Raw genomic sequence first — 25,819 nt, 5'->3', positions numbered from 1 at the left:
TGGTCTCCCAGGCCAGTCGCCCTGGGCTTCTGCTTCCTCTGCTTCAAGTGTGGAGGCTGCTGCGTGGGGACCCAGCGGGCTCCAGGCCAGGTCCCCTCTCACCCGTGGAGAGGTGCGGGGGCCTGGTTGGGCAGGGTTGCGTCTGTGTGCAACCCAGGCACCCAGAGCAGGGGCTGCATCAGCACAGATGGGCCTTGCGTTTCTACAGCGATGTGGACAGTCGGGACGGTGACCTGTCTCTCTGTGGTCCTGGACAGCTGCATCCCAGAGCCACTGGGTCGGAAGGTTCTGTAGAGTGGCCTGGGGGACCCCTCAGGGCTCCAGGGCAGCAGTGTCCCCATTGGCAGCAGGCCCTAGAGAAGGAGGTGAGCTCCTGGCTGTGGCTGCCAGCCGGCAGCAGCTGCCATCTGCCGGGCACAGGCTGGCCGGTGGCCCCAGGGTCAGGCGCTAGGCCATGCTGCTGGTGGAGCAGGGCGTGCTCTGCGTGCTGCCGATGCTGTGGTTGGTGCTGCTGCTCTCCGAGGAGGTCGGGCCGGCCACCGTCACCACGGGCTCCCGCTTGCCGTGCGGACCTGCGGGCAGTGGCAGGGGCAGCGGTCAGGGCCCGCCCCGGGCAGGCTCCTGACTGCCTCCTCGGCTTTGCCGGGCTCCCCCAGAGAAGGGGGTGCCTCGGGATACTCACGCGTGTGCGAGTAGATGTACCAGAGCGCAGCGGTGAGCAGGGCTCCGATGAGGAAGGCGCCGAAGGTGATGCCCAGTACGGCGGGCAGGTTGAGGCCTTTGCAGAAACAAGACAGGGCCATCTGTCAGCGCTGCAGCTCTGCCCAGCCCAGCACTGCCCCACCCCTGTTGTGCTGCTCAGCACGTGTGGTGTGGTTCTGAGCCAGCCAATCACTCCCTGGGCCTCTGGCTTCCCATCTGTGCAATGGGATTATTAGTCCTGATTTCTTGGTCCCGAACTGGAGACAAGGATACTCGCATGCTCGGGATGGATGGCAGGTGAAGCCTTAGCCCCCACTGTAAGGGCCCCAGGGGAGCTAACAGGGTGGCTGGCTGCAGGACATTGGGCTAAACAGCTGCCTCCATCCTGGGAACCTCAGGGTGGGCCAAGCATGCAACCTTCCCTCCCTCCCCTGCCCCAGGTTGCCCTGGGAGGCCCCAGCCTCTTAGCTGGGTCAACCAGCAGCCCCAAGGACCCAGCAGAGCACTGGATTGGGTGTCCGAGGCCACTGGGAGCTGTGGGCAAGGGCCTCCATCCTGTGCATAGGGGGACTTCTCTTGCCCCTCTTCCCAGGCTGCTGTCCTTGAAATCCCTTTGCTGGAGGCCCAGGCATCTCCCAGTCCGACTTCAGCCACCAAAGCCCACGGGTAGGGGGAAGGGGCGGCACTCACCAGGCACGTCGGAACTGATGCTGAAGTGGGTGGATACAGTCCTGTGGATCTCCTGTGGGGCAGAGGAGAGGTATGGCACACCCTTCCAGGCTGATTCCCAGCCCTGCAGCCAGCCAGCAGCCTGGAGCTTCTGGCTGGGGACCTACAATCAGCCCTGGCCAAGCCGTGTCATGGAAGGGACTGGCAGCCACCAGCTGGTTTGCTGCAGGTGCTGGAGGAGCCCCCCTCACCCTGGGCAGCACATGCACCAAAGCCAGATTTGGGACCTTTGTCCCAATGTGAGTGGATGAATGAATACATGGAAGGAAGAGGAGGGGTTGGATGAATGGATGGATGGGTGGATGGATGGGTCATTGGGAGGATAAAGAATAACAGATTTGCTCTCAAAGCCCCAGACCCAGCAGCCCCCGCAGAAGGCCATAGGGTGGACAAGCGCCTGACCATGAATCTGCTCCTTGCCACCTGTTTCCATGTCCCTCTGGATGGCCACATCCCTGTGTGCAAATCCCAGACCCAGAAGCCCCTACAGAAGCTGGGCCATCCCCAAGCTGCACGCACCTGGGACCAGCTCTTGGGCCGCAGCGTCACAGAGCAGCTGAGGGTCCCAGACTTGGGTGTGGGCACCATGTTCACGCGGAGGAGAAAGTTGAAGCGCTGCTGGCCAACAGCACTCGAGGACAGCAGGTTCACACAGCTGCCCTTGGGGGCCCCGGCCTGGATCAGCTCCACCTTTTCCGCCTCGGATCCCAGGTCCAGATGGCAGCTGTCCAGCTGCAATGCGAGCTCAGGGACGGGTGGGGTCAGGCTCACCTGTGCAGGCAGGCAAGGGGTACGAAGTATGGGCGAGTGGGCAGTGAGCCCAAGCCCTGGGCCATGGCTCACATGCAGTGATGACTGCCTGGAGCCTGTGACAACAAGGCCACCAGCCAAGCCATGCCACGACCTCACTCCCCGCTCAGGCTGACTCTCCCCATATGCTGGGCAGAAAGAGGAGGAAGGGCACCCAGAAGGCCCAGGAGGGGCAAGGCAAGCCCAGTACCTGCACGAAACCCTGCTGCTCCAGCTTAATGGTATTGGAGGCTTGGATGAAATGCTGGTTGAGGTAGAGGCCCAGCTGCACAGCGAGCCCTTTTGAGTTGAAGCATTGTACGGTTTTCTATGGGCGGGAGGCAGGACCCTCGGTCAGGCTGGGCGGTACCAGCCAGGAAGCCTCTGGCAGGGGGAGTGGGTGGGAGCCGGGGTGCAGCCCAGCTCAGGCAGCAGCAAACCCTGGGCCAGGTGTGTTAGTACAAGGGACCATGATTCTCACCCGCTGTGGTGACAAGCCCGACAGGACGTGGACAACCACCTGTGGGGACAGAACCAAGGAGCTGCTGGTCAGAGCCAGGAAGAACCCTGGAGGCTGGCCCAGCCAATACACCCATTTTAGGGATGGAGAGACTGGGTCAGCTGATAGCCCAACTGGGAGCTTATGTTCCTGCTAGAAAGTGCACCACAGTCTGCTCTTCCAGAGACCACCTTGGCCTGGAGCCTGGGGGAGCCACTGGGTGGTGGTGGTGTGGGGGCAGACCCAGTCCTCACCTCATTGCTGACCATGCTGCCGGTCACAACCATGCCGCAGCGTGAGTAGGGGCTGTGCAGGACCAGCTGGTCCTCGCTGTCCTCAGCCTGGCAGCTGGGGTCCCCAAAGGTGAGGCTCAGAATGGTACACTGCAGGGCCTGTGGTGGGTGGAAAACAGGAGGCCGGCACAGGTCAGCACAGGCATGGTCAGGATTCTACATCCAGCCATTTGAGGCCTTGCAGGCCATGTGGCTGTTATTGTCATGACTTGGTTTGCTGTCATAGGCACAAGCCACCATGGACAGTGTGTAAACAGATGGGTGCAGCTGTATCCCAATAAAACTTTATTTAAAAATGAAAAACAGGTGGTAAGTCAGAATTTGGCAACCTGTTTTCATTAGAATCAAACTTGAGAAGAATCTCAGAGATTAAGAGTCATGCAAGGGCCCGGCGCGATGGCACAGTGGTTAAGGTCCTTGCCTTGCACGCCCGGGATCCCATATGGGCGCCGGTTCTAATCCCGGCAGCCCCGCTTCCCATCCAGCTCCCTGCCTGTGGCCTGGGAAAGCAGTCGAGGACAGTCCAAATCTTTGGGACCCTGCATCCTTGTGGGAGACCAGGAAGAGGCTCCTGGCTTCGGATCGGCATAGCATCAGCCGTTGCGCTCACTTGGGGAGTGAATCATCGGACAGAAGATCTTCCTCTCTGTCTCTCCTCTCTGCATATCTGCCTTTCCAATAAAAATAAAATAAATCTTTAAAAAAATTTTTTTAAAAAAGAGTCATGAAGACTACTCTAGAAGGTTCCCCTGATTCTGGTTCTCTTGGAGTCACTCCTCTGGAAAGCTACCCTAGGTTGCTACTGCCCATATGAAGGACTTGGATGGGGCTCCAGGGACCTTGGAATGCAGCCATTGTGGGAGGGCACCCTGGTTTGGGGGGGAGTGTGCAGACCCTTTGTGTTAGGGAAAGTGTTCATAGGGAGATGGGTGTTTTTCCTTTGTACCTGAACACGTGACGTCGCACTGCTCTTGACACTGCATGCGCCACCAGCGGCCTTTTGTGCACCCCGCCCTGCTTCTGCCCCTGCAGGCTGGCGGCCGCCTCTGCAGTTGCAGTCTGGGTCTGACCTGCAGCTTGTGCAGGCATGAGGGTCCTGCATTCCCCCAAGTGTTACTTCTCTCGCTCATTTATTTCTGAACACACCTGGCCTGTCTGCCTAGCAGAAGTCTCAGCCAAAACCAGCGATGTGTGAACCAGGGACCTGGAGTGTTGTCCCACGCTTTGCTTTCCTGTGGATTTACTCAGAGTTCAGTGTCATGGATGACTTAGCAGAGGTCTGACAGGGTTTTTTGTTTTGGTTTGTTTTGTTTTTTAAGACAGAGTGAGAGTGGGAGAAAATGGTTTTCCAAATGCCCACAGCACTGGGCTGAATGAGGCCAGAACCAACAGCCAGGAATTTAATCCAGGTCTCCCACACAGGTGGCAAAGACCCAACACTGGAGCCATTGCGTGCTGCCTCCAAGGCGCTCCAGCAGAAAGCTGGATGGTAGTGTGGTGGTGGGAGGGGCACAATGGCTCAACTGAATAATCCTCCCCTCACAAGGGCCAGCATCCCACATAGATACTGGTTTGTGTCCTGGCTGCTCCACTAGCTCTTTGCTAGTGACCTGGGAAAGCAGTAGAAGAATTACCCAAAGCCCTGAGATGCTGCACCCATGTGGGAGACCTGGAAGAAGCTCCTGGCTCCTGGCTTAGAATCAGCTCAGCTCCAGCACTGCAGCCACTTAGGGAGTAAATCAACAGATGGAAGATCTTTCTCTCTTTTCTGTAAATCTGTCTAAGAAAAATGAATAAATCTTAAAAAGAAGTAGCAGCTGGATGGGAATGCCAAGGTGTGAGACTGGATCCCAAGCTGGCACGAGCTGCAGGCGTCCCAAGTGGTGGCTTAAGCCACGGTGCCACTCCAGCTCTAGCTCATTCCGTTTAGTAATACTCAAAAGAGCGAGAGACTACCGGGGCCATCCTGCAACGAAGCATAACACAGCAGGGAAAAACATGGACAAAGGCCATGGGGTTTTTTTTTTCCCCCTTTTATGTTAAAAAAAAAAAAAAAGCCAAACTTATCAAAAACATCAAGAAAAACACCAAGCCCCAGTGACAAAGAGACTTAGGTCATCATTGCTGGTGTGGCGCCAAGGTCATGGTCACTCCCAGCTCAAGACCAGTCAGGCGAACAGGAACAGAATGTCATGGTTCATCTGACCTGGGCAGAGGCTTTGCTTTTGACTAAAAAAATGTGAGTCTGTAGGGAAAGCGAGTGGCAGAGGTACTGTCATACATGACCAGGGAGAAGTGAACCCCTCTGGACTTCACTCTGGGGGCTCCTGCCTAAGAAAGCAACCCCTGGGGCCAGCTCATTGGCCCGACAGACTGATCCTACTCTTGCGAGTCTCAGCATCTCACAGATGCCGCTTCACGTCCCAGTTGCTCCACTTCTGACCCAGCTCCCTGTTTATGGACGAGCGAAGCAGCAGAAGACAGCCCATGTGCTTGGGACCCTGCATTTGCATAGCAGACCCGGAAGAAGCTCCTGGCTTCAGGTCAGTTCAGCTCTGGTCACTATAGCCGTTTGGGGAGTGAATCAGTGGATGGAAGAGCTCTCTCTCCTTTTTCCTCTGTAAAATCTCTTAGATTAAAATAATAAATATTGGAAGAGAGAGAAAGCAATCCCCCCACAGAACAGCCTTGCCCACCATGGCATTTTCTGCATACTTGGAGTATCACAGAACTGGAGACATTCTGAATGTGCCACATGGGCGGAGGAGCCCACTGCGGACACGACAGACCAACCCATACTCACGAACAACACAGCGTGGGCCACAGACGTCAGGGTTCTAAAAATACGCTAAGTGGACTAGCAGGAGACAAAGGAATGCGAGCACTGTGACGCCGCGGATACAGGAAGGGCACGCAGAGAGCACACCACAAAGAAAGGCCCCGACGGCCGCCAGCCACCGTCCCTGGGGTGGAGATGGGGATGTCCTGCCGCTGTGTGACAGCAGGTGCCTGCGAGGCCACTGCCATCCTCAGTGGCCGTCCTGCAGTGGGCACCACAATGCCCATGTGCTTGGGTTCCCTCCGGCACAGTGGAAGTAGCCTCTAGATCATGCGGCGTTCCTGCCTGTGTGGAGAGGTAGCACACTGCACTGTTTAGGGGCATGGTGACAAGAACAAGGGGCTGCCCATGGCCAAAGCACGTGCACATTTTCCCCCTTCTAGTTCTTTTCTAGCTGCGTTTGGCTGAATCCAGACTGTAGAAGCAGTGGTGGTACAGGCCGATCACTTGGCTCCCTTTGCCATGGCTAGAGCGTACTGAGCTGGCAGACCCCGGGGAAGGGCCCCCTTGAAGCAGGCACTGTTCCTGGCCCTGGTTCCATGGGAAGAAAGCTCAGGCTTGCTGAGGATGTCCCAGGTCTGGGCCGGGACACCCCTCTGCTGGAGTGGAGCCCGAGCCGCAGAGGGTGGCTGTGCCTTTACCTGGACAAGATCCTTCTTGAGCACCAGGGTCATGACGTCATCGGTACACCTCAGCTGCAGCAGCGACATGAGCAGTTCCGGGCTGCACGTGTTCTTGGGAGGGGTGGTCGGCTCGGGTGCAGGTGAGGTCTGGGGCCCACCATCTGTGGGGTAGCAGAGGCGGGGGAGTTTAGGGGAGTGGTTTTCAGTGGGTGTGCTTGGTCACAGGGACTCAGACCCCCATGGCTGGCCCCTTAGTGTCCCAGGGGTTCAGAGAGATGAATGGATGTGACAAAGACACTGTGGCCACGGACCCCAAGGAGGGCAGGGGCCGGGGCTCACCGCAGCTGGAGGCCTGCAGCGAGATGACCCTGGCCAGAGGGAGTTCCACGAAGGATGCGACGGTGCTAACATTGAGTTTCTGGGCCTGCCCCAGTAGGCCCTGGGGAGTGTCTGGGAGCACGAAGCCCTTGATGGTCTTGTCAGGGAAGATCTTGAAGGAGTATTCCCCGGTGGTCTGATGGGACGCAGAAAGACAACAAGGCATCAAGGGATGAAGTCAGGGACTCAGTGAGGGAAGGGGATGGGCCTGGGCCGAGCTCCTGCTCTTCCTCCTCCCGCTGTCTCCACCTGCCATTTAAGGGGCTCTCTAAGAGATCAGGGAAGACTTCCTGGAGGAGGAGGCCTTGAAGGAGAAAGCAGGAACACTGTATGGGTGGAGGGACCCATCATGTGCAGGGGTCCAGGGCGAGGGATGGTACTGCCTTAGATAGCAAGGTGGAGGTGGGGAGGGGATGCTTGGATTTTCCGTCTGGGGGCAGAGCCAGGCTCACCAAGAGCTGGACGTTGTGGTTGGCATCGATGAGCCAGGTCACGTCAGGTGGACCCTGCAGGATGAGCACCGCGGCCGGGTCCCTGGATGTGCAACTCAGCTCCACCTGCACCGTCACTGTGCGTGGGCTGCAGCGACAGAAGCGGCGGCGTCACTGCGGGGGCCGCGGCCGCGGGATGCTGGGACCGGGGCGAGGTTGGGTGGGGTAGCCCCCAACCCCGCCAGCCTTGTGCAGGGCCGGGGCTGGGGCGCCGGCGGGCCTGCTTACCCGGCCTTGGGGCCCGGCAGGACACGTAGGATGTGCGCCTCCTTGTGACCGGCCACATCTTGGAAGCGGCAGCCGAAGACCGGGGCAGAGGCCTGGGGCTGCCATTCAAGCGTGTGACCCATGTCCTGGGGGGACTCAGGCACGCAAACGGCAGGGGAGCCTGGGGCTGCAGAGACAGACACGCATCAGCCTCGGGCCCCCCTCGCCCACGGCCTGCTGCAGGGGCGGGCGAGGATGGCGCCAGCACGGTTTGGGGCAGGGGAGCGTTGGAGGACCCGGGCTTACACCTGCCTGCTCGCTAGGCTGCTCTCTCTTACGGTTCTGTCTCCTCTCCTGTCCACATAGGCCTAACCATGGGGATGTACAGGGTAAGCTCAGCCTGATAGCCTCCCCTCCCAGGATGCCCACGCTTGGTGCCTTCTGTGCACATGGCCCTTGCCCAGGGTTCCCGGGTGCTCAGCTCAGAACTTGGCACACGGTGACCCAGCTGTTTTCCCACAAGGAACCAGCTCTTCCTGGGGTTTCCTGTTGGCTGGAAAAGTCACCCCTACCCTACCCGACCTGCAGGGGAGAGTAAACCGAGGCAACTCATGTCCCCCTTGGGTACTGAGTGGCTCAGCCTCAGGGAAGGGCCAGGACAGAGGGCTAAGCCAACAGCCACTGATGGGGGAGGCTGACCTGGACCCAGGTGGAGCAGGATGCTGCGGGGGTCATCAAGCTGGGCAACCGAGGTGATGGGGCCCCAGGTGAGCGCCCAGTCAAGGGCTTGGTTCGTGCTGCTGAAGGATGGGATCTGTGTGGTGTTGATTCCTTCAGTTGTGTGGAAGATGATCTGGTCCGGGTTCTGGGGAGACATGGCGAAAGCTGTCCCCCTCCCCGCTCCCCCTCCGTTCCTGCCTTTCTTCTTCAGCCTTGAGCCCTGCTCCACCCCCCATTCTCCCGCTGTGAACCCGCTGTGAACCGCAGGTGCTCACATCTGGGACCCCTCCCCACCGAGGAGGCCAAGCTGAAGGTCCCTGCTCATTTTTCCCCTCCCTCTCTCCCTACTGGATGCCTCTGACAGTTGAACTTGAGCTTTTGTTAGCTATGCAGGCTATGTCCATTCGAGCAGTTCTTAGAACAGAACATGGAATAGACGTCCCGGCCGAGCCCATTTGCAGCCACGAGTTTGTTTCCCTCCCCGCCATTCCGACCGCACTTGAACCTGCATTTCCAGCTATGGGTCTTGAGACTTCTCAGTCAGATTACACTGGGGGCTATGGTCCCACTGGACAGGTGGACACAAAAAGGGTCAGCGCTTCTTCTAACCTGTTGCCCTCCAAGTTCCGTTGGTCAGGGCCCCAGGGAGAAACAGCACAGATACCTCAGCTTGGGGTTGTGGGTGACACTCACGTAGGCCACGTGCAATGGGATCCCGGGGGCCTGGAGCTGCACGAAGATGCTTTTGCTTTTCTTGCTCGTGCCCAGGACCAGGAGCACCTGACGGGGCTGGGAGCCGTTCAGCGCGGGGGCTTGCAGAGTGAGCTCCAACTTTGACAGCTCTCGGGTCTGGGACAGGGAGAGACACACATCCGTGGATGAGTCAGCCACTCACAGGCTGAGGATGGTACGCAACCTGCTGGCTCCCTGTGGCAAGTCCGCCCTTGTCTCCCACAGCCTAAAGCAGGGAAGGTGATTGGCCCCGCACGTCCAAGTTCAGGTTCAAGTTCAGGTTATTGTTTCCCAGGAGCCCCTCCAATGTGTGCGAGGCCTCTAGGCAGCTGTGTAGCTCAGGGAGTGCCCAGTGTCCCTGCACCCGTGCTAGCTGTCCAGGTGACCCTCTGGCCTCCTGCTCTGCAATCAATGATCCTAATTGCATTTCTATTCTAAAACGCACAAGCAGCCTTTTTTTTTTTTTTTTTTTAACTGCTGGCTTAATACTATTGTTTTGCTACAGGGCAGGTGAGCGTGCTTGTGGCCTGGGTCACAGCACCCACCCTGCCAGTTTGCATGCAGCAGCCATGGGTGCATTTGCCATGTTTCCTGAGGACAGCTCCACACCCAGGCCAGCCTGGCACCAAGCCGCTCACGAGGACCTTGGCGGCAGCCGTCCTGTTGCTCCCACTCACAGATGAGGGACCTGATCCCGGGGAGGTGGGCTGACTTAGGCAGGATCACACAGAAAGTTAGTGGGGTCCTAGGATCTGGATGTCTCCCCACTGTCCTTCCCCATACTTTCTTTTTTGTTTTGTTTTGTTTGAAAGGCAGAGTGACAGGAGAGAGAGAGAAAGAGAGAGAGAGAGAGATCTTCCACTTGCTGGTTTACTCCCACACTGGACAAGGTTGACATCAAGAGCCTGGGATCCCAGCCAAGTCCCCCACTGAATGGCAGGGGCCCAAGGACTTGGACCCTCCTCTGCTGCTTTCCCAGGCACATTAGCAAGGAGCTGAATTGGAAAGAGAGCATCTGGGATTTTAACCAGTGCTTGGCTATGGGATGCTGCATTGCAAACTGTGGCTTAACCCACTTGGCCACCACACCTGGCCCCTGGCTTATCCCCAGAGGCAGCAGAGGGAATACAGGCCGCACCCATCAGAGGGCCCACTGAGAGGGGAAGAAGCGAGTAGGAAGTTTTCAGGGGCAGCTTCTCACCGCCACCTGCTCATTCCCGAATTGATGCTCCACGGCCAGAGATGGCATGGCAGCCCAGGGACTTCCCGCATTCATTGTTTGCTCTTAAAGCCGAAACAAGAAAAATCACACCGATTCGTGTCAGTGTTCCCCCGAGGTTGTCTGCTTACTCTGCAGGGCCATTCAGGTCGGGGAGCTTAAAATAATGACTTTCATGCTCATTTGTAGTAGAATGGCGGAGTTCAGATTAACATTTGAACAAGTTCACATTTTCAAAGGATACTGTAATGAATTTATAACGTCTGATTTTCCAACTAGCCTGTTTTCTCATTTTATTTAAAGAAATCTCATTTATCTGGGCATCAGAGCTATAGAAAGAGAGGGGAAAAAGAGAGAGAGAGAGAGAAACAGAGAGACAAAGAGAGAACTCCTATCCACTGGTCCATTCTCCAGATGGCTGCAATGGCCAAGGCTTATCTAGGCCAAAGTTAGGAACCAGGAGCTCCATCTGGGGCTCCCACATTGGTGCCAGGGCCCAACAGTGGTCCATCTTCCTCTGTCTTTCCCAGGCTGTTGACAGGGAGCTGGGTTGGGTTTGGAAGCGGCCCCTACATGGGACAAGATGCTGCAGGTGACAGTTCCACCTTCTGTTGCTATGATACCAGATCCTTTTTCATTGTTTTTAAAAATATGCAATTTGGGGCCAATGCAATGGCTGAACTAGCTAATTATCCACTTCTAAGTGCCAGCATCTCCTGTATGAGTGCTGGTTTGTGCCCCATCTAGCTCCCTGCTTGTGGCCTGGGAAAGCAGCAGAAGATACCCAGTGCCTTGGGCAGGCTGCACCCATGTGGGAGACCCAGAAGAAGTTCTTGACTCTTGGCTTTGGATCAGCTCAGATCTGGTAGTTGTGGTCATTTGGGGAGTGAGGCTGCAGATGGTAGATCTTCTTTTCTGTCTCCTTCTCTCTGGAATTATGCCTTTCCAGTATAAATAAATAAATCTTTAGAAAAATATATATGTGAGTTAGGAGACTACATTGTGGCACAGTGAGTTAAGCCATCATCTGCAATGCTGACAGCCTACATTGGTTCCAGGTCAAATCTTGGCTGCTCCACTTCCCATCCAGCTCCGTGCTAACGCACCTGGGAAGGCAGCAGAGAATGGCTCAAGTGCTTGGGTCCTTGCACTGATGGCAGAAGTCCAGATGGAGTGCAAGGCTCCTGGCTCCTGCATGAGCCATTTTGGCCAAGTAGGGAGTGAACCAGCAGATGGAAAATCTCTCTGGCACTGCCCCCACTCTTTCTCTGCAACTCCGCTTTCCAAATAAACGATCTGCAATAAAACATGCATCCTAAACACTTCAAAGAGAAATCTCCACACCCTGTTTTGTTATAGTGTGAAAGCCACGTCTAAGTTCCATGTTCCCGGACTGTGTTTGTCACCATGGTAACACAAGATGCACGTCAGGAAAGCAACTTGACCCAGGCTTTGCTCCTACCATTGGTGCAAGCAATCGAATGTGGTTGCACAACTCTGCGTATGTACTCAAACTCACTTGATTCACCTATGGCGGGTGGATTTCATCTCGTCAAGCCGTTCAAGAGCCATGAAGTGTCCTAAGTATTGTGTCCACCTGACTCTGTGCTGGACCACAAACTGAGTATTCTGCTTGCACTGTCTGGCCATAGCAAGCATGTTGCTCTCCCATTTTACAGAGGTGAATGTAAAGGCCCAAGAGGGTGGCCACGCTGGAAGCCCATGCATGTTGGTCTGGTGTTCAGGTGGAACCCACAGCTCACCCAGACTGCCCTGGACTCCGCCTCCCTCCTAGATTGCTCCTCCACCAGCCCCTACACCTCTAAGCCTCCAAGTTCTCATCTGGGAAATGGGGCTGCCATGGGGTCGGGAACCCATGCGGCAGGCAGGGGGTCTGGAACAAGGAAGTGAAGAAAGGGAAGTAGAGGTCAGGGCCTGGTCACACCGGGGTGAGGGCATCCGGGGGCAGCAGCTTCCGGTCGTCTGCCGCCACGCTGAGCTCAGAAATCCAGCCCTCCTCCCCAGTCGTCACCAAGCCCTTTCTTGCAGGGACTTCTGGGAGCTGAGGCAATCCCATGGCAGTGTAGAAACACACGGGGCAGGGGCGGGAAGGTGGTCTGAACCCCTGGGCTGGGCCAAGGCTGGCCCTGTGGCCCGAAAAACTCAGCCAGGGTTTCCATGACCAGTGTTTCCATGGCCATGGTCCTAACTCACCCACAGAGAAAGACTCCCACCCCTCAGTGGGATTCTGGGAGCCAGCCTGGGTCTGCCCCCCGCCAGGCTGGTGGGCGAGAGTCCAGTTTCTATTTTTACACCTGTGTCCCACAGAGGCCATTGTTGGTCCCGATGTCAGTGGTGAGCCACGGGGATTTCAGTGACGAGGCCCCAAGCACTCGTAGCCGCTAATAGAAAGCCATTTCCAGCAATTCTTCCCAGAGTGGAGCCTGCCCTCCCAGGGCCAGCGCCCCCTCTGTCTACCCTGGCAGACTTCAGTCAAATCAGGGCAGGGGCATGGAAGGGACAAAGCCCAGCAGACCTGAACTCAGAAGCAGCTCAGTCCCTGGTTCTGGCCAGACCTTGGTTTGCTAATCTGGACAATGGGCTGAACACTGAGTGCACCTGACTGACTTTAGAGGGCTTGCTGCAAGTCTGTCCACAAAGCAGCCCCTCAGGGCAGCCAAGCCCAGTTAGCTCTCTGGCCTCTAGTTTTGGGGCTGCCAATGAACCAGTTGTAGATCAGGAATATTCAAAACAAAAATTGGGGTCGGCATGATGGCTCAACAGGCTAGTCTTCCACCTTGCAGTGCCCACATCCCATATGGGTACCATTTCTAGTTCCCGTAGCCCCACCTCCTTTCCAGCTCCCAGCTTACAATCTGGGAAAGCAGCAGAAAAGGCCTAAGTGGTTGGAGCCCTGCATCTTTGTAGGAGACCTGAAGGAAGCTCCCGGCTGCTGGCTTCAGACTGGCTCAGCTGGACTCCCAATGAAAGTGTTGGATATATCTAGGCAATAGGATGACGGACTGTCTGACATTGTCTGTACCAGCAATGTTGGGGCACACTTAACAGACTGATGGAATTGTGACTCTTTATGAAGAGTTGTGACACTATGGGAAAGTCAATCTGGGGGTGGAAATTGGGGGGAGGGGAATCCCAGACTATACAGAATTGTACAATAAATTTCAAAAATAAGAATAAATAAATAAATAAACAGATTAGCTCAGCTCTGGCTATTGTGGCCATTTTTTAGAGTGAATCAGTGGATGGAAACTCTCTCTCCTTCTCTCTGTAAATCTGCCTTTCCAATAAAAATAACTGATCATTAAAAAAATAGTGGACAGCATATCCAGGTGCATATGGAGGACACAGCAGTCCATTGGAGTCTGCGGAGGACACCTGGCACCATAACAGGACAGAACAAATTGATCAACTACCCTAGCCATGTGTTGTCAGTGAGCCTCCTAGGCAAACGGAGACTCTACAGCGGACTGTGTCAGCCAGTGGATTCTGGAGATTTCATTGTTCTTGGAGTGGCGAGATCAGCAGTGATTCGGAACTGCTGAACTATCGAAACCTCATGAGCAGGACCCTCAGAGCACACCCCACACTGGGGACCCTGGAGTGGTGTCCTGGGGTGCAAGGGTGTTTGGGAGGCTGGGTGTTGCTTCTCTCCTTGTCTCCCTCCTTTCCTCAGATACAGGAAGGAAAAGAAGAGAACGTGGAAATTATGATCTCACCCACCCTCATGTAGCCCTTGACACGCATCACCCTAATCAACTACGTAAAAGTCATCAAAAATCAAAATTTAAAAAAAAAAATTAAAGTTGTCTATGTACTGAGCCTGTGCCGACTTTCCTACACTCACAGCCTGGCAGCTGTGACACGCACCCTTCCACGGGAGGGTCCTGCATCTCCGCAGATGTTGGTGCCCTGGGGTGTCCTGGAACTGGTGTCTGTGGACACTGAGGGACGACTGTGCATGGTAGCAGCCTGGCTGTCCTTACCTCCAGCTGCCACTGCACACTGGCTAGAGGAGGAGCCCGTGGCTGGGGTTAGATGTGGGTGGCATGGGGGACCCGAGATTTACCTCTCTTAGGCCCTCCCCCATGGTGTTCCCTCCCTGGGTGCCAGTGTGTGCAGGGTGGGATGGGCACAGTGATGACTGGGAGGGATTGTGTGGCTCCCAGTCCCCATCCTGGGCCTTTAGTATCCGGGAAGCTGGGTCTTGGGCCCAGGGACAATAGCCAGGGCTCCTACCTGGCTCGGATGCTACTAGACAGTCAGCCCAAGCTTTCCCAGCCTCTCAACTCATTTACTCTCCCGGTTGCAGAGCCCTAACTGTTCCCAGGAACTTGGATGAGACCAAAACAAAATCACCCCCAAATGACCAGACACAGGTGGTGAGCAAAGGAGATGGACAGGTAGCCAGTACAGGGCCACACACACTTGCGCCTGGAACGCAGTGGCAGCCCCCAGCCCCAGCCCTGCCAAGCACAGCCATGGTGTGTAACTGCCGGGTACGCCCAGGCTAGACGCCCAAGCTTTCCTCTCCCCCTGCCCCCACCACTCCTCACCCCAGCAGCAGCCTCCCCTTCCTGACAGTGCAGGGGGGCTCACATTTGCTTTGCAGTGCGCCTCCTAGAGGACGTTACAAGGACGAGCTCCAAAGATCCCGGGGACGCCAGAGCAGGGTCTGGAAGATCAAACGCACTAAGACCCTCCAAACCGTCTACTCTGACCGGATAGGTGGACTACACTGCCTTCCACAGCCCTTAGGGTTTCCAGGAGGGTTTGGGGGCACGCAAGGTCCCCTCCAGCTTCCCCTCTGCTTTGCAACCTCGCCTGCGTTGCGGCCAGGCCAGGCGTGAGTCAGCGACAGGGGTGGGTGGGGAGTGCCGGGAGCGGGGTGAATCAGCGGCTGCCCCAGCCCTGGCCCGCCCGCCTGTTAGGAAGACAGCAGCTCAGCGCCGACACCAGGCCGGCTTCCTGTCTCCACGGGTCAGGATGTGACCCCGGGGCCCTCTCCCGGAATCCAGGCTCCGTCCTGCCCTTCGGGGACCCTTGGCTGCTTGTGGACCACCCCTACATACGCCACCCCCCCCGCCCCCGCCCCCTCGCCCCAAGTGTTGCTTCCTAGCTGCCACCGACGGGAAATCTGAGGGCTCCGAAACAAGGCGGGGATGAGCTGGAAGGCTCTTTCTCCATTTCTCCATGCCAGGGACTGACGCAGGCAGCTGAGGGCGGAGAGGGGGCAGGCTGGCTGTTGGGATGGCTGTCATTGCATTGCAGTCACCAATCCAGGTCTCTCATCCCCTAGCCTTTGGGGATGCAATGTTCAACACCTGGGATGCACTTGGCCCCTCCCTCTCTTTGTTTTAGACTGGAAACCTTGCCCCCAGCAAGTCTTCCCTCCACGTTCAATGCTGGCCATCTTGTCCCCACAAACCTCTACACGTGCCCTCCATTTCTGATTCCAGGGCAGGCTCCGAGGGCCATCCCCTGGCTTCCTGAGCTGTGCAGGGAAAGGGTGGGGGGTATTCCAGGGTGGGGGGTATTCCAGGGTGGTGCCCTGCCCTCTTTCTCTCTGCAACCTCAATGTCCAGCACAGCATGTTGGCTGCGGAACTGACACGGGGCCCGGTGCTGGTGGAGTAGGGACTGCTGGGCCCTGGACCCTCTTGTTGGGGGCTGTCTCGGGGGCAGAAGATGCTGCCCCAGGACTGCATGGGTTCTTCATGGGTCACAGTGGGAGGCTCTCTGGGGTTACAAGGAGGCCAGGAACTTCTCGGGGAAGCCCAGTTCCAGGAGGGTTGGTGTCTCCAAGACTGGATTCATGTCCCCTGCCCATCTGCTCAGAAGTGACAACTTCAGGGACAACTCGTGTGTGGCTGCCTATAGGGACATCTGTGCCTGCATCAGCCAGGGCTGGGCCAGGAGCCTGGGACCCAATCCAGGTCTCCCACGTGGGTGGCAGGGACCCAAGCAAGGACTTCATCTGTCACCTGCTGCCTTCAGCACAGGAGCAGGAAGCTAGCCTTGAGAGTCAAGGCCGGGACTCGGCTCAGGGAAGGCCAAGATGGGACATACGTCGCCCGAGCAGCTTCTTGGCTAGAACTGGTGTTCTTAGCTCCGCGCCACTCAGCCACCAGTCCATCTGCACATTGTTATGCAGTGGTCCTTACAGCCAGCGGTGTGTATGTCCAGCTCCGGGCCAGGCCCTGCTGCTGCTCTGACTACTGGGTGAGCTCCCAGCAAAGCGTGTACAGGACAGTGGGTGGAAGATTCTGCCTGTGCCTTCCCAGCCCGACAGGGGTTCTGGCCATGACCCTGCTAGGGCTGCCCCACCCCCTCTGAGCTCCCTCTACTACCTCCTCCAACAAACACCCTGGCTGTCTAGCTCCTTGAACTAAAGTCGCATGTTGTGCAGACTGAGTTCTCTGGGAGGGACAGGGCACATCCGAGAGGCTCTCTGAATAGGATAGGAGGTGCGGTGGCACCAGGCACAGCCCTAAAACCCTAGCCGTCAACTGTGCTTGCTCGCAGGACAAAGACCGAGCTCCTTACTGCGGCTAGGGGCCTCTTGTATCTGCAGACCTGCTTTGAGGTGGACCGTGCATCCTGCCCCATGCTGGCTGAGCCGTGGTCACCTCCCTGGCTCTGCACCTGCTCTCTTTGATACCTCTTCAGTTACTGAGCCTTTGTCAGGAAGCTCTGCCTCATGCCCTGTGTGCCCTGAGACCAATCACCTGCACCCTTGACTAGGTGCAGGGTGCGGGTGCTTTCTCTGACTGTGACCCAATAAGACATGATCACCTTTGGGGCATTCCTCAGCATCAGGACAAGCCACGTGGACCCAGAGAAGCCAATTTCCTTTTGCATGCCATTGCCAAACATGAAGGAGTCTTAATGCAAAGCACATGAATGCATTCGGTGCTATCTGTGGCTTGGGGGTTATCGGAGGCCACAGCCTTGGCGGTGGGCAGGCATCCCTGATACTGGTGGTCTAGGCGACTTCTTATCGCTGCACAACCCAACAGTTCTGGGGGACAGGTTGGCCACCCGTTGACCCCCAAACGGACACCAGGAAATCACTCTTGGACACGTGTGGCTTCCTTTCCCCACCCCGGGGAAAGGCCCCTGGCTGCCTGAGCCCAGAGGGCTCCCGAGGAGTCAGGTGGCCAGCAGCCTGGCTCTAGTGTTCCCTGCAGAGGTGCTGTGACAGCTGGCCTGGCTCTGCTCTCCCGAGCTCAGCCTCTGCTCCCTCGTCTGAGAGGTGGGGTCTGCAGCAGGGACCCTGGCAGCTGGTCCCTCAGGAAGCCTTCTCTGCCCAGGGGCTTCACTCTCGACACACACAGTAGGTCCTGGTCCAGGATTCAGTACACAAGGAGTGCTTAATAAATGTTGAGTCGTCACTAAAGGCCCAGAGTTAGTCACAACTTAGCCACCTGCCGGCCTGGGAGAGGAGGCACTGACGTGGAGCTCTGGGATGAGGGAGGAGGGGGCACACAGGTGTCCCAGAGGCAGCCCTCGCTACCTGTGGCTTGCAGGGGCTTCCGGAAGACTTGCCACAGCCCCAGGCTCGGCCACAGACACACCGTCCCTCATGGGCCCCAGGAGATGCCCACGTCACTCTCAGGGGAGGAGCCCTGGGGTGGAATATACCTGTCATCTCTCCTCCAGTCGGCACCCCCCCCCCGGGCCCTCCTGCCCCCTCACCACAGGGCACACTCACGGTTGGGAACTCCAGGAAGAGGACATGAACTTCGAGGCTAGCGCTGGAAGTCTCAGCCACGCAGCCCTCGGACACCTGGCTGGTGGTGTATGTCACCTGGCCTCTGTCGGCATCCACGGGTTCCAGGTCACAGCGGGCGGTTTCTGCGAGGCCTGCAGGGAGAGGTGTCAGAGAGCTGGGTGAGTTCAGGGTTGTGGCTGTCACCCTGCCTCCCGCCAAGGTCAGCTACCCTGCGAGGTGGGGAGCATTATAACCATTCCACAGATGGAGAAGCTGAGGCTCAAAGAGGAAAAGCCCCTTGTCCAGGGTCATGGAGCAAAAGGTACAAGGTTGACTAGTGAACAACAAGCCACCCAGTTAAGCCAGAACTTCAGATACAAGAGGAGTGTGCTAGGCCCAGGGCAGCAGTTTAGTCTTCGCTTCGCGTGCGCTGGGATCCCTTATGGGTGCCGGTTCATATTCTAGTTAATCCACTTCCCTTCCAGCTCCCTGTTTGCCTGGGAAAGTAGTCGAGGATGGCTCAAGGCCTTGGGCCCCTGAGCCCACATGGAAGACCTGGAGGAAGCTCCGGGCTTTGCATCAGTTCAGCTGGGGAGTGAACCAGCGGATGGAAGATCTTTCTGTCTCTCCTTCTTTCTCCAATGGAAATGAATACAGCTTAAGCAAACAATTAAACAAAACAAGAGGAGTATGTTGGGTCCTGCTGTTGAGGTACAGCAGGTTTGCGTACCATGTGATGTTGGCATTTTATATAAGCACTAGTTCGAGTCCCGGCTACTCCACTTTTTTTTTTTTTTTTTTTTACAAAGCGGAGAGATTGAAAGATTTTCCGTCCACTGGTTCACTCCTCGAATGACTGCCAACAGCTGGAACTGAACTGATCTGAAGTTAGAAGTTTCTTCTGGGTCTCCCATGTGGGTTCAGGACCAACCTCTCCTGCTTTTCTAGGTTACCAGCAGGGAGCTGGATGGGGAAATGGAGCAGTCAGGACATTAACTGGTGCCCTATGGGATCCTGGTGCTTGGCGGTGGAGGATTAGCCAGTTGAACTATGACACTGGGCTCCTGCTCTACTTCTGACCCATCTCCCTGCTACTGCACCGGAGAAAGTGGCAGAAGATAGTCCAAGTGCTTGCGTTTCTGCTGCTCAAGTGGGAGACCCGGATGGAGTTCCAGGCTCCTGGCTTTGGCTCGGCCTGCCATTGCGACTATTTGCAGAGTGAACCAGCAGGTGGAAGATTCTGTCTCTCTGTGAATGAATGATCCTACATAATGCACCAGCCCCCCCCCCTTGTCATTCAGAAAGCTGTGTTGTTTCTCTGGGATTATAACTTTTTTGGGTTCTCGTATGTGTGTTTGTGGCATCAGGCAACCCCAAGTGTGGGGCAGGGTTTGCATGCAGACCACAAAAGCAGGTTCCTTGGGAGGGGTAGAGGGGGTGGAAGGCAGATCAGGCTCAGGGTGGCTGAGTGTGTCCCGACCCCAGGGCCAGAGGACCGAGGGCTGGACTGAGCTGAGAGGGCGGCCGCGAGGAGGGAGGCGGCTGCTGGAGGCCCAAGAGCCTGCCCTGGGCCGCCAGGAAGCCGGGTCCTGAGGGAAGGCAATGGAATTTCACCCTGAGCCACAGAGGAGGAAGAGGAAATGAGGTCCCTACACCTCATCCCAAGGAATGTGCCTCGGCGGCGAGGGCGGGAGGGGGACAGGGAAGGGGAGAGACTGTTTGGAAGTTTGTGTCTCCATCTTGTCGCGCTCACTTCCTGTTTTCTTCGAGATCAAAGATGGGCGCGGAGGGCCGGGCCACGCGTCCAGCCGACGCCAGCTTGGAGGTGGCGGCCAGAGAGGCGGTCCCTGCCCCAAGGCCCCAGGTCGGCTGCCTGATGCCTACAGGGCCTCTCTCCCACCTGGTCGCACCCTGTGGGTCCAGGCACCCTGGAGATCAGAGAGGTGGGGAGCCTCCCTGGGGTGCCAGCTGCCTTCTGGGGACAAGCAGGCCCCTATGGACAGGTGCCTATGGCTTGTTATCCTGAGCATGCCCGGGGCCTCCCGAGGGTCTGGCAAGCTGGTGCTTTGGGTCTGAGCAGCAACCCCAGAACCAGGCAGCACCCACTCCCCACGCAGGCCAGCGCTCAAGACCGGAGGGGGCATCTTGGGAACTGATTGCCCCCAGTGGGCAATGAAGTGCCTATGAAGTGACAATCAACGGAGGGTGCTCACCCCCACGGAGGCCTTCAGAGGACAGCACGGGACAGGGCGGGACTCTTTTTCTCATCATTTGGTAGCAGACTTCAGACACAGTCCAAGGTGACGTGATGGGACAGGGCAGCCACCAAGTAAGAGACCTTGGGGACAAAGTGATACGGGTCCCCCAGATTCCTAAAGATCCAGGGGCTACACCATCTGCCCCTGTCTCATCCCGACCAACCAGCACTTCATCTTCTCTGGGAATTGAGATTTCTTGACCACTATCAGCCCATGCTCCTACAATGCAGGTGAGCAGACTGAGCCTGTGGGCCCAGCACAGTAGCCTAGTGGCTAAATCTTAGCCGGTACTAGTTCATGTCCTGGCTGCTCCACTTCCCTTCCAGCTGTATGCTTGTGGCCTGGGAAACCAGTGGAAGACGGCCCAGAGCCTTAGGACTTTGCATCTGTGTGGAAGACCCAGAAGAAGCCCCTGGTCTCTGGCTTCAAATTGGCTCAACTCCGTTTGTTGTGGCCACTCGCGGAGTGAACCAGTGGATGGAAGATCTTTCTGTCTCTCCTTCTCTCTGTAAACCTGCCTTTCCAATAAAAATAAATAAATACTTAGAAAAAAAAAAGACTAAGGCTGGGCCATGCCCATGCCACTCGTGCGCCAGGCCTGGAACCCACCTCTCCCCACTTGACCCGTGCTTTGGCCTGCAGACCCACACGGTACCTCTAGTTTCTCTTGGAACTTTCCCTGTCCCCTCCCAGGACTTCCAGGAACCCTAGTTCCTCCCAGAGTGCCGGGTACCCAGGGCCACCTCCTCCATGCTGTCAGCCAGCCAGGCCAGAGAGAAGGCCTGACTATTATGTAATGATCAGATAACAGCCAGGCTGGAAGATCAGATAAGAGGTCCATTTATTTTGGGGCCTTTTCGCTCCAGGCCACCCCCACCCTTGCAGACGAGAATGGGGAGACGGGAGGGAGAGTGACGCCGGGCCGCCGGGGGACCTGTCTCCAGCAGCCCAAGGCGGGCCCAACCCCAGCTGAAAACAATCCCCTGGCACCAAGGAGAAGGCCTGGGCCTCCCGGGACCGGAGGAGTGGACGAGGCGCCACCAGGGGCTTGGGTGACCTGGTCCCTGGAGTGAGAGCCCCGGAGCCGCCTCCTTCTTCCTCTCCTGGGAGCACGCGGATCCCCTGGGACTTTCCAAGTGGCCAGGTCAGTCTGAGGAAGGCAACTCTGGAGCCAGGCGGCCTGGGCCAAATTCCAGTCTCTGCCCCAGAGGACATGACCTTGAGCTGATCCTGGCTGGGCCTCAGTTTCCCTACCTGCAGGCTCAGATATCACAGCTGATGGGCAAACACCAGGGAGGAAAATGGGAGCCCTGGGGTGGGGAACAGGAGTGAGGGGAGCTGGGCAGTTGCCATAGCAGCTGGGGACGCTAAACCACCCTCTGTGCCTGTATGATGAAGGAGTCTGGGCATGTGCCTGATACCCAGAGCAGCTGGCGTGCAGTGGCATGGGGCACTCTCCTGAGGCCCCAGAGAAGCCTCTTTGGCCCAGAGGCCTGCCCCCTCTCCTTTGGGAGCCACCTACCAGCCAGGCATCTGCCCGTACCTGCCCCAGCTCCCCTAGGGATCAGACAGATTCCTGAACCTGCCACCTCCATGGTCGTGCCTCAGTGTTACTGTCTGCACAATGGGCAGTTCTAAGAGCTTTCTTGTGGGGTCAGTGGGATACTACGCTCCTCTGGAGCAGGGCTAGCCCAGGAGCTAGCCACAGCTGTCAGACATACACACTCTAAAGTCAACAGGAGAGAGGCAGACTTCTGCCTCAAACACACCTTGCCCCTTGCCTCTGCCTTTCACCACACCAACAGGCATCTAACCAGCCAGCTGACTTCTATTCCTCCTTCAAAACCCTGGTGAGAAAATCCCATGAAAAGTCATTCCTCCTCCTTTGGACAAATCAGTGCCTGGGTATGCTCAAACCACACGTGCCGGGGGAAGTTGCTGTGCAGGGACCACGTGTCTGAGCTACCAGGGGACAGTGTGCTGTGCTAGGACAGGAAAAGCCTTGATCATCCTGGCTCCCAGTCACCCAGCTCCCATGGACACACTGCTGTAGGCTGGGTTTGTCTAGCCTCCTTCTAACTGGCTGGGTGCCCTGCGGCAGGCCCCTCCACCATCCCGGGCCATAGCTACTCCCCTGGGTATGGGACAGTACCTGGTCAATGGTTATTACGCCCAAAGCTGCAGAAGGTACAGTGGCATGCTGTGAGGGGGAGGCCTCTCTGAGGGCGAAGGAAGGGGCTGATGGCCTGTGGTGAGGTCAGGTCAGGTCCTTGTCCCCTCCATTGTGGCAGTGCCATGCAGTGGTCAGGCCTAACCGGCTCTACCGCCAGCTGCTTGCTTCAGGCTGTGCTACTTCCTCCAGCTCCACATCTGTAAAATGGGACTGGCAGTGTATGGCTCCATAGGGCTTTGCATAAGCTCAGCTGATAAGGTACACGGGTTGCCATAGGCCAGAGGCTAAAGAAATGGCAGCTTGTAATTCTCCTTGATGCACCCCACAGTCACCCACTCAGTCCTGGCTGAGGGGGCCTTCTTCAGTCCCTAGGCTTGATACCCCAAAACCTGGGCAGGAGCTAGGAGATGGGGGGCTAGGTGGGGACAAGCAACGGCGCAGACAAGAAGCTGAGTTTTCAGGCAGAGAGTCCGGAGTTGGATCTGCATGTCTCCTGTCCTGGGCCTCAATCCCCTCATCTGTCAATTGGGCACAGTGACCAGGGGCTGGCACAGTGTCCCCAGATCTGGCTCGGCTGTTAGGGTTAGGGTTACTCCTCTGTGAGCACCAGCAAGTCCTGTCCCTGTGCCCTCAGCGTCCATGCTTACAGTGCCACAGTCCCCAGGGACTAGAAGATAGCCTGGAGGAGGTGGATGGTTGTAGACTGTCCTGCATCCCCGACCCCTCTTCAGTGAGATACACACCCCCGCACCATGGCCAGCAGCTCCCTGTCATGTCTCTACCCACGGCTGTAGCAAATGTGCATCCACGTTTAGGAAACGCCCTTCCATCGCAGCCCTTCCAGCTCGGACCACGAGGCCCCGGCCCCCACCCCGCCCCCCAGCTTCTGGGACTCCATCCAAATGCAATTAATCTTCAATCCAGGAAAAGGTGCATGGACCAAAAAACGTGCATGAAGGTAGTATTTGTAGCTAGAACAAAGCGGGGAGCCACCTAAATATTCCACAATAAGGGATTCCCAAAGCAAATGGTGGAACATTTAAAGCACAGAACATTCCAGAACTGTAATAAAGTGGTTCTAGAGTCCACAAGATATTGAGGAAAGCCCTGGGACCCAGGACTCCAAAATGTTGACACACCTGGGTGAAAATGACCCAGTGAAACCAGAAAAACGGCACAGACCCATCAACCTGTCACACCCTCACAGGCTCTTACTGCGCAAGTCAGGATAAATTGCTTTTTTCAACATTTCTACAGGCTTATGCTGAAATAAACACTTCCAGCATGGCATAGAAGAGTGGGTCTTACTGAGGACCCCCCTCAGAAGCTCCCCAGCCTAGAGAGCAGTCATATGGATGCTCGTCCTTCTAGAATGTTCTGTATGCACAGTGCACGTTCTGGCTGTTTGCTGTTACGGACCTGGCCAGGCCACACGGATAACCCACTGCATTGTGACTTATGTCCTGGGCCCCCTGCTGGGGCACATGGATGGCACTGATGACCACATGGATTTTTAGACTTGGGCAAGTGATGCTTGGGGGCGGCGGGTGGGGGAGGAGTGCTGGTGCCCTTGAACCTGCGACCCCTGTATGCTGGCTGGGTCTGGCTGCTGCCTACTTCCAGCATCAGACAGACAACATTTCCCCTAGATTTTTTCAAAGCTGGAGCTATAGACCGAGCTGCTCAAGCTTCCAGTTAAACAAACTGGATAGCTACATAAAACATACTAAATACCTAAGCTTGGGGCACTGCCTCATTGTTTCATTCTGTGTGCTGTCACTTCCTGGGAGGGGAGGCACCAGGTCGTGATCCTGGGCTTGGGACCTGGGAGCTGGGAGTTGGGCATGGGCACTTTGGGCATGTGTACAGCAAGGAGCGAGCGAGCGAAAAGCAGGCTGCAAAACGGGCCCCCTGACAACCAGTGGGCACCTGCTGCCCTGGTCACTGCTGACCTCCAGCCTGTTAGACCGGACCCCAAACCCCGCATGGATCTTTTTCAAAGACCCAAAGGAGGGAACTTATCCCCAGCAGGAAATGGGGGGCAGGGGGATGGGAGCCACAGGTGGGAGACAACTTGGGGATTCATAGGAGAAGCCTACAGTTTGGGGCCAAATCCCTGCTAAGCCGCTGAGCAGGTCAGGGAGGATGTCTGGGGCCTGGTCTAGGGGCTTGAGGCAGTGGCGAGGCTGCTACCGACACCTTTCTGCCCCTCATGCCTGGCTCCAGGCTACAGCCTCTCCCTGCAGAGCCCTGAGGGAGACCCTGGCAGTGGAATGAAGGGTTTCCAGGGCTGGCTGGTGGCTCTGAGACCTCCTACCTTGAGCAGCTGGCCTCTTTCTTCTGGTCAGTTTCTGAGACACAAAGATTCCCCGGAGAAGCCCCCAGGACCCCACCCTGGGCTTGTACCCTGACCCACATTCTTCTTGGGGAGCAGAAGGCACCGGGCAAGGCCCCAAAGGGTTGGAGGAGGGAGTTGAAGGTGACAGAAAACACCCACAATGGCCTTCCCGGGCCCCAGGAGCCTTTGCTCGCAGCCTCCACAGGTCCCCAAAGATCACACTGTGAAGAAGTAACCCAGCATGGGTGCACCTCCCAACACACCCCTTAGCTGGGCAACTCAAGGCCCAAAGAGGGGGTGGACTTTCCCAAGGCTGCACAGCATTGCAGGACCTGAGGTTTCCAGGGGTAGTGTGGACACACTGGGAGGTCAAGATAAGGAAGATATTCCTGTTTTCCCAGACATTCAGAGCGTGAAGTCTGAAAGTTCCCAGCACCAGGAGCCAGGGACAGGTGGGTACTGCCCAGAGACCCCAGCATGGCCCACAGCTAGGGCATGAGCTTATGAAAGCACCAGCTGGGGGCCAGTTCTGTCCCCACCCCGTGTCCCCCCCAACACCTACTTGCAGGGCTGAGGTTGCAGACGGCCAGTAGCAGGGCCACAAGCCGGGGGAGCGTGCCGAGGTCCATGCCGTCCGCTTGAGGCTGTGCGGGCTGGGCCTTATCCAGTGTCCAGGGGCAGGGCTGCGGGCGGGCGCCGGGACCGGCGTGGGCTCGCGCGGGGACACGAGGGGAGCAGGCGGCCGGAGCGGCGGCGTCCCTGCTCCAGCCTTCTGGGGTGGCGGCTGAGGGCTCAGGAGAAGTGGGCTGGGTGGAGGGTGCTGGCCGGTGGCGAGGAGGAGAGGGCTGCCGGGGTGCTGGGGATGGTGGTGGTAGTGGTGACGGCAGCAGCAGTGGCGTGGTGGTCCCAGGTGCAGATGGAGGCCGGGGTATGACCGGCAGTGGCGGCAGTGGTAGCAGTGGCGGCGGCAGGGAGTTCTGGCTCATCCAGCCCGGCCCAGGGAGGCAGGAAATGCGTTTGCTTAGAGAAGGGGCTGGCCCAGGCTGCCTGCCAGGCAGGGAGAGGAAGTGCTGCAGGCTTTGTCGCTGGGTGGGGGGC

The 25,819-nt window shown here is 57.2% G+C and overlaps 1 protein-coding gene across 2 annotated transcripts; it reads right to left on the bottom strand.

The window, feature by feature from the left end:
• Window positions 1–63: 63 nt before the first annotated feature.
• On the bottom strand, window positions 64–25,697 carry ENG (endoglin). Of its 2 annotated transcripts, XM_040963277.1 has the most exons (16): window positions 25,284–25,697; window positions 17,953–18,104; window positions 14,479–14,490; window positions 8,964–9,101; window positions 8,250–8,415; window positions 7,572–7,737; window positions 7,305–7,431; window positions 6,814–6,988; window positions 6,493–6,635; window positions 2,974–3,111; window positions 2,702–2,740; window positions 2,432–2,548; window positions 1,945–2,202; window positions 1,400–1,444; window positions 683–803; window positions 64–572 (listed from the first exon to the last, which is right to left on the bottom strand). In XM_040963277.1, exons 1-16 carry the CDS (start codon window positions 25,348–25,350, stop codon window positions 448–450), a joined length of 1,989 nt encoding a protein of 662 aa, XP_040819211.1. In that variant the 5' UTR covers window positions 25,351–25,697; the 3' UTR covers window positions 64–447. The 2 variants fall into 2 exon arrangements, with proteins under 2 accessions (XP_040819211.1, XP_040819210.1); XM_040963276.1 differs by lacking the exon at window positions 14,479–14,490 and having other exon boundaries at window positions 683–778; window positions 1,393–1,444; window positions 1,951–2,202; window positions 8,964–9,119.
• Window positions 25,698–25,819: the final 122 nt, after the last annotated feature.

Source organism: Ochotona curzoniae, unplaced genomic scaffold (genome assembly GCF_017591425.1).
Source record: "Ochotona curzoniae isolate NIBS_2020 unplaced genomic scaffold, NIBS_Ocur_1.0 scaffold_3208, whole genome shotgun sequence".
In the NCBI taxonomy this organism is placed as follows: domain Eukaryota; kingdom Metazoa; phylum Chordata; class Mammalia; order Lagomorpha; family Ochotonidae; genus Ochotona; species Ochotona curzoniae.
This window is presented reverse-complemented; position numbering and strand designations above follow the sequence as displayed.

Bases quoted from the DNA above. Each gene is read 5' to 3' on its own strand.
- ENG (XM_040963277.1), bottom strand. From the start codon at position 25,350: ATGGACCTCGGCACGCTCCCCCGGCTTGTGGCCCTGCTACTGGCCGTC. The intron at 6,636-6,813 runs GTGAGCCCCGGC...GCTACCCCACAG, and splicing joins GCTGCAGGCCTCCAGCTGCG to ATGGTGGGCCCCAGACCTCA. The intron at 573-682 runs GTGAGTATCCCG...CACTGCCCGCAG, and splicing joins GTACATCTACTCGCACACGC to GTCCGCACGGCAAGCGGGAG.